Source organism: Zalophus californianus, chromosome 15, assembly GCF_009762305.2.
Source record: "Zalophus californianus isolate mZalCal1 chromosome 15, mZalCal1.pri.v2, whole genome shotgun sequence".
Classification (NCBI taxonomy): Eukaryota; Metazoa; Chordata; class Mammalia; order Carnivora; family Otariidae; genus Zalophus; species Zalophus californianus.
In genome coordinates, this window is record NC_045609.1 from 14,029,758 (window position 1) to 14,035,757 (window position 6,000).

A 6,000-nucleotide genomic window follows, 5' to 3' on the forward strand; every position below is an offset into this window, starting at 1 on the left:
GAATACATCAATAATAGTAAATAAGTTGTACTTTAAACATGTTTCCATGTATTTCTTTGTTCTGTTCAAGGGGAAAAAATTTAGATTTTACCATTCTCTTTTCAGACCATATTTTACATCCTTCCACGCCTTTCAGGCCTGGTTGAAGACGAATGGATTGCCATTGGTAAATTTACCAGATTCACTGACATTCCTTTAGATGCAGGATTTCAGTGGTACCTTTCGCCAACTCGCCTCTGTGAAGTAAAACCGGGTGACTGGGCTCAGCAGGACATAGGTAAAGAAATGTTTTCTTATTCTCCCGCTTGTTGACTTGGATAGCCTTCCTCGCTTCAGTTACTGAGAGCAGAGAGATGATCACGCCACTTTTCACCGATGCAGTGAAGTCTGCTCCTTCTCCACTTAAAGACCGTGAAAAAGTGCTATAACTTTGGTATTTTTAATTGCTTGGCTTTGCTATGAAAAGCCAAGGAGAGCCTGATCTGCTTTATTATATAAAGCTAGTAACTTCCCTTTTCTTTGAAATATTATTGTTAATTAATATTCACTGCTCTCCCATTATGTGTTTCTGTAAAAGTACAGATTTTAAAAAGGGTCAGATTATGAAATCTCATTTCTTGGCCCATTTAGGAATAAAGCAAGAGCTCCTGATTCTCGTCCTTTGTGGGTCTGGCTGGCCCTTACTCATCTGTGCGGCCTTCTCTCTCCTGTTTCTCCCCCTTCTGTGACACTGCTGCCCTTCGGCTTTCTGAAGGACGCACAGGTCCTTCGACTGCTCACCTCCTCCCTGTTTTCCTGCACAGTCCGGTGAGCCCTGGAAAGACCCAGGGCCAAGTCTCCCACCCCTCCTTGAAAGCACAGCTGGTGTTACTGGCCGCGGAGCGTGGTCTCCCGATGCTCCTCACTGCCGCCGCTCCTTTGGCCCTCGTTCTCACTCTCCCTGACGCAGGGCGTCAGAAGTGGTCTTTGTCTCCTCCGTGAAGCCGCGGCGGGCGCTCTTCTCTCATCACCCCTACCCTTTACGAGGCGTTCATTTGCTGGCTTCTTGCTGGCCTCGTTTCCCTCCTCCACCGGACTCCTCGCTCCTCTCCAGCAGTGCCCTCTTTGTCCTGTGTATTTGTCGTTCTCTCAAATTTTAACGTTTCCAAGAACCCCTTGGACCACTTGCGTAAAGTACAAATACTTGCCCCCCCCCCCCCCCCCCCCGCCTTAGATTTTAATTCAGTGTGTCTGGAGGAGAGTTCTGGGAAAGTGCATTTTTTATTAAACATCTAGATGGTTCACTAATACATTTTAAGACATACTCACCTTAAACTTATTCCTTCAACCAAGATTTATCGATTGCCTCCGGTGTCTAGACCTAAGGCCGGGTCCCCGCCCCTAGGCAGCTTGCATTCACGCTTACTTAAAAGGCACCATGAAAACAAAGCAGGGTAGAGATGGTGCCAGAGGATCAAAGAGACCTTTCCTCGGGAGCTGACGTTGAGCAGAGACCCACGTGAAGTGCGAGCAGTCGAGCAAAGATCCTGAGGGAAGAGCTTTCCCAAAACAGAGGACCTCAAACAGGGAGATTTGAGGGCAGAAATGGCGACAAAAGCTACTTCACCAGTGTGGTGGGGGCAGCCCCGCTGGGGCGGGCTGAGCAGAGACGAGGGGAGAGGAGGAGAGCGTACGTGGGCCCTCCCCACGTATTGTGTTGGGGGCCGCAGGTCGGAGCAGAGAAGCCACGTGTCACTCGGGTGGGGCAGAGGCTAAGGAGGTCTCTGTTTGTTTTGTCTGGCGTGTGGAAGTGAGAGGGGTATTGCAATGCAGACTTTATGCCAAGACTTCACTGGTAGTATCCCCGGAATGTGTCCCTTGGCCTGGTTTCCTCATTCTGCATGCTGTCCCTGAACATTTTTAATTTCTCCAACTTGAGACCACCACTTGCGTAATGTAACTTCTCCTCTTTGTCGCTGCCTGGCCTCTTTCCTGAGCCTGCTGGACGTTTGCACCCAGATACACCATAAACTCTTTAAACTCAACATACTCGAGTTGCATTTCCCTGGCTGCCCTCACTTGCCTCCTCTGTAAACCCCTTCTGTCAGGGCTGCCCCTCGGTCATTCTTTTCTCCTGTGCCGCATTCATCTGTTACCAAATCGGGGTGATTCTGCCTCCCAGATCTGGCTGCTGCTGCTCTTGCCTTGACTTAATTCAGGTTGTCCTTGTCTTTGCCGGGACTGGTGCAGAGGCCCCAACTTATCCTCACCTCACTTCTAAGAGGGATGTTTCCTAAAACACAAAACCAGTCCTCTTACCCCCTTCTTAAAACCCTTTAATGGCTCCTGTCTGTAGAGTAAGTTCTTTATCGTTCTGTACAAGTCTTTCATGATCTTTCTATGGTCTGAGCCATCGTGTTCCGTCCATGGCACGCTCCAGCTACACCGGAGTTCTGCCGCTGCCTGGGTCTCGTCCTCCCACGCCCTGTGCACGCACACACCCGTCCCTACGGGCTGCACTGCCCTCCCGCACTCGCTGTTTGCACACTCCTCCCTGAGCCTTCCTGGGTCTTCGTCTCCGCCCGTCCCTCCCTCCCTCCCCCGGACATTACACACTCTCACTATAGTACCGTGTTCTGGTATCTGCATCTCTCTTCCGTGCTGGTAAGCTAAGTGCTCCTTGGTGGCTCGGTCAGCAGTTTGGAGTAGAGCAGTTGAGGAAGAGCCTGGAAGGACAGTCTCAGTCCTGTGCTACAGCTCGGAACACTGCATTCGACAGGTTACTAACATTCGTTAAGAGATAATTGCTTCAGAGAATATCCTTCATTTTAGGAAAGTTTCCCCAAGTACTTGTAAAATAATTTAGGATAAAGACTGTGTATATTTGTTTTCAGGAATACCCTATTGTTTGTAAGATACACCATTATTTTATGGACCTCTAAGAAAAAATGCTAAAATCATACCAAACTAGGATACCCTGTGGAATTCTAAGATGCTTCCCAGTTTGGGATATGCTAAAGTGTAGACAACAAGGGCATCTTCTACTTCATGAAATGTTGTCGTATATTGGTTGTTAAGAGTTCAATTTGAAAATTTAAAATGACTTGAAAATGGCAGTTGTGTCTGAATCCAAGTAAAGTTCTTTAGTTAATGGATCTCATTCTGAACTATCATTTGAAACGTGTGTGTGTGTGTGTGTGTGTGTGTGTGTGTGTAAACAGATTTTTATGTATGGGATTATTTCCTCTTCCTTCCCAGGTTCTCACTCGGGCGAAGCAGATAGCCAGTCAGAGTGGATGGATGTTCAGAAGAAGATTATCCCCTGGAAAAATAACACTCCAGATTTAGATCTGGAGCTAGTATTTCAGGATCGTGTCGCCAAACTTGGAAAGTCGATTAGCAGACTGATTGTAGCGGCCTCGCTCATTGATAAACCAACTAACTTAGGAGGTAAAATTACAGTTTTCCAGGGGGCTTGCTTAAAATCTTTTGATCCTGAAAATTTGTCATCGGTCCAGTGCCATTGTGCCCATTTTCCTCATTTAACCCTCCTGGGGAGCTGCGGGGGCGCTGTGCGGCCGTAGTGAGCTGGGCGGAGGACCGCCAGCAGTAACGCGGCCCGTCGTGTGCAGGGCTGTGCCGGACCTGTGAGGTGTTCGGGGCCTCGGCGCTCGTGGTGGGCAGCCTGCAGTGCGTCAGAGACAAGCAGTTCCAAGGCCTCAGTGTCTCAGCAGAGCAGTGGTTGCCTTTAGTGGAGGTGGGTGGAAAGTAGTATTAGTAAAACACTGATGTGCTGAAATCTTCTGCGGTCCTCTGTCCTCTAGTATCAGTCCTCTTGCAGTACTTCATAGTTGTCCAGCCTTTAATAGCTTAAAATAATACTCAAAGTAAAATACACCCCCCCTTAGTTCCCCCGTTGCTTTTGTGATCTCTCACATTATTGTATTTTTAGATTTCTATTCTGTAAATATGTCCTGTTGCAACTCAGGAATACTTTTGATAAATATATTTGATGTTGGGGGAGTTTTTTTTTGTTTATTTTTTTTAATAGAGTATAATTCCTTTTCCTTATAAAAAGACATAGTCTCATGAAATTTTTTTTTGAAACTCTGATTTTACTCCAAGGCTGTAAATGAATAATTTATTATTCTGCTCTTTTTAAACTCACTTTAAGGTAAAACCACCTCAGCTCATCGATTTTCTGCAGCAGAAAAAAGCAGAAGGTTACACCGTCATTGGCGTGGAACAGACTGCCAAGAGTATAGACCTGACCCAGTACAGCTTTCCGGAGAGATCTCTGCTCTTGTTGGGGTAAGAAGATCCCTTTGAGTCTCAGTGTAGAAAATGCTTTCGGAAATTTTACAGTTCACCAAGACTCCTGACGTTACACCCACATCAGGAGTTTTGACTTGTAACATTTATGGAAAGACCCCTAGTTTTTGGGATGATCAGGTGAACCTAGATCGACCCATAAATCTGTGTTACTTGTTTATTTCCCTGGTGCCACAGACTTCACTTTACTTTGTTAATCTGACTCTTCAGTGACATTCAGGATTTCTGAGGAAAAAAAGTGTGTGTATTACAAGAAAACTAACCTTTCTTCTTCCATTTTTCTTCGTCAGAAATGAACGTGAGGGAATTCCAGCAAATCTGATCCAACAATTGGATGTTTGTGTGGAAATTCCTCAGCAGGGCATTATCCGCTCGCTTAACGTGCACGTGAGTGGGGCTCTGCTCATTTGGGAATATACCCGACAGCAGCTGCTCAGGCATGGGGACACCGAGTCGTGACCTTTGTGCCTTATCTAAGATCAGTTATCGGTGCTCTTGAAACCTTGTTTAAAACCATGTGTACTAATGAAATCGATTCTGAAATTTACCGGGATAATTTGTATTTCTTTTTCTTGCCAACTGAATGCCAAAACTTTTTCATGTGCCTTAAATATATTACTATATGTTGTCCCCTTGAATAAATATTTTTAGCTAAATTGCATTGTTTCTTGAATATTTTAAGCAATTGTGGAAATAAAACAATGTATTTTAAGAAGAGAATTTCTTTCCTGGAAACCAGTATTGTCAGAAATGTGGACTTCGATGGGAGTAAGGCAGAATTACAGCAGTTACCACCTGTGAACACCACACCCTTACGTCCCCAGGAGGCACGGTGGGGTGGAAGCAAAGGTCCTGCGTGGAGAGGAGTCATTAGCCTCTCTTTGCTGCCTTATATCTACTTATTCCCAGGGAGGAAACCTGCTTGACAGGCTGTTGAGCCAGCTTTCCTGTAGAATTCAGGATGCTCGGATAATAGGTTTTAATTTCCTTTCAAAGCCATGGAATAGGCCATTATCATTCATATGGAGTTTTGGGAAAATTTTCATACACTACCTTTGCTCGGAGAGTTCAGATAATGGTTAGAAATAGTCTATATTCTGACAAATGTCAACATCAACCCAAAGATGGTGAATTATTCTTGCACATCATCACCAAGGGTGAGAATGGAGCCCAGGAAGTCTGATTTACTATTTCTGTTCTTCTGAGGGTGTTTTTTGTTTGATATTGAGATTACTTCAGTAGTTAAGGGTGACCATTTATCCCCATCCAGCAGTAAACTTCAGTCATGTCTGGGTCCCTTTTAATAATATTTAAACTTCAGAATCTGTTACCAGTATGTACTTTTTTTTCTTCTGTGGCTTTATTAAAATAATTTTTGTTTTGCAGAAGAGTTGCAAAGATAGTGCAGTTTGCCTGTGCCCTTCACCCAGATCCCTGTAGTAGGATCTTACAGAACCGTGGACACTTAGCAAAACTAGGAAATGAACACTGGTAACGGTGCCATTCACTAAACTGCAGACTACCAATCTGGCGTATACTGAGATTGCTTGTTCCCTTCCAGGACGCTGCATTGCATTAGGTGGTCAGGTCTCCTCAGTCTCTTGCGATCTCTGACAGAGTCTCCATCTTTCCTTGTCTTTGCTGACTTTTGACACTTTTGAGGAACACTGGGTAGGTATTGTGTAAACA

The 6,000-nt window shown here is 45.2% G+C and overlaps 1 protein-coding gene across 4 annotated transcripts in view; it reads left to right on the forward strand.

Annotated features, from left to right (window-relative positions):
- Nucleotides 1–5,054, forward strand: part of TARBP1 (TAR (HIV-1) RNA binding protein 1) — an 81,252-nt gene extending 76,198 nt beyond the window's left edge. The window contains exons 26-30 of one of the 4 annotated variants that reach the window (XM_027595179.2): nucleotides 106–277; nucleotides 3,238–3,429; nucleotides 3,612–3,736; nucleotides 4,154–4,290; nucleotides 4,602–5,049. In XM_027595179.2, coding sequence (XP_027450980.2) covers nucleotides 106–277; nucleotides 3,238–3,429; nucleotides 3,612–3,736; nucleotides 4,154–4,290; nucleotides 4,602–4,770 — 795 coding nt within the window. In that variant the 3' untranslated portion in view covers nucleotides 4,771–5,049. Of the gene's footprint in view, nucleotides 1–105; nucleotides 278–3,237; nucleotides 3,430–3,611; nucleotides 3,737–4,153; nucleotides 4,291–4,601 lie in introns of those variants that run through there. The other 3 variants (XR_003520087.2, XM_027595187.2, XR_003520089.2) reach the window with 3 other exon arrangements.
- Nucleotides 5,055–6,000: the final 946 nt, after the last annotated feature.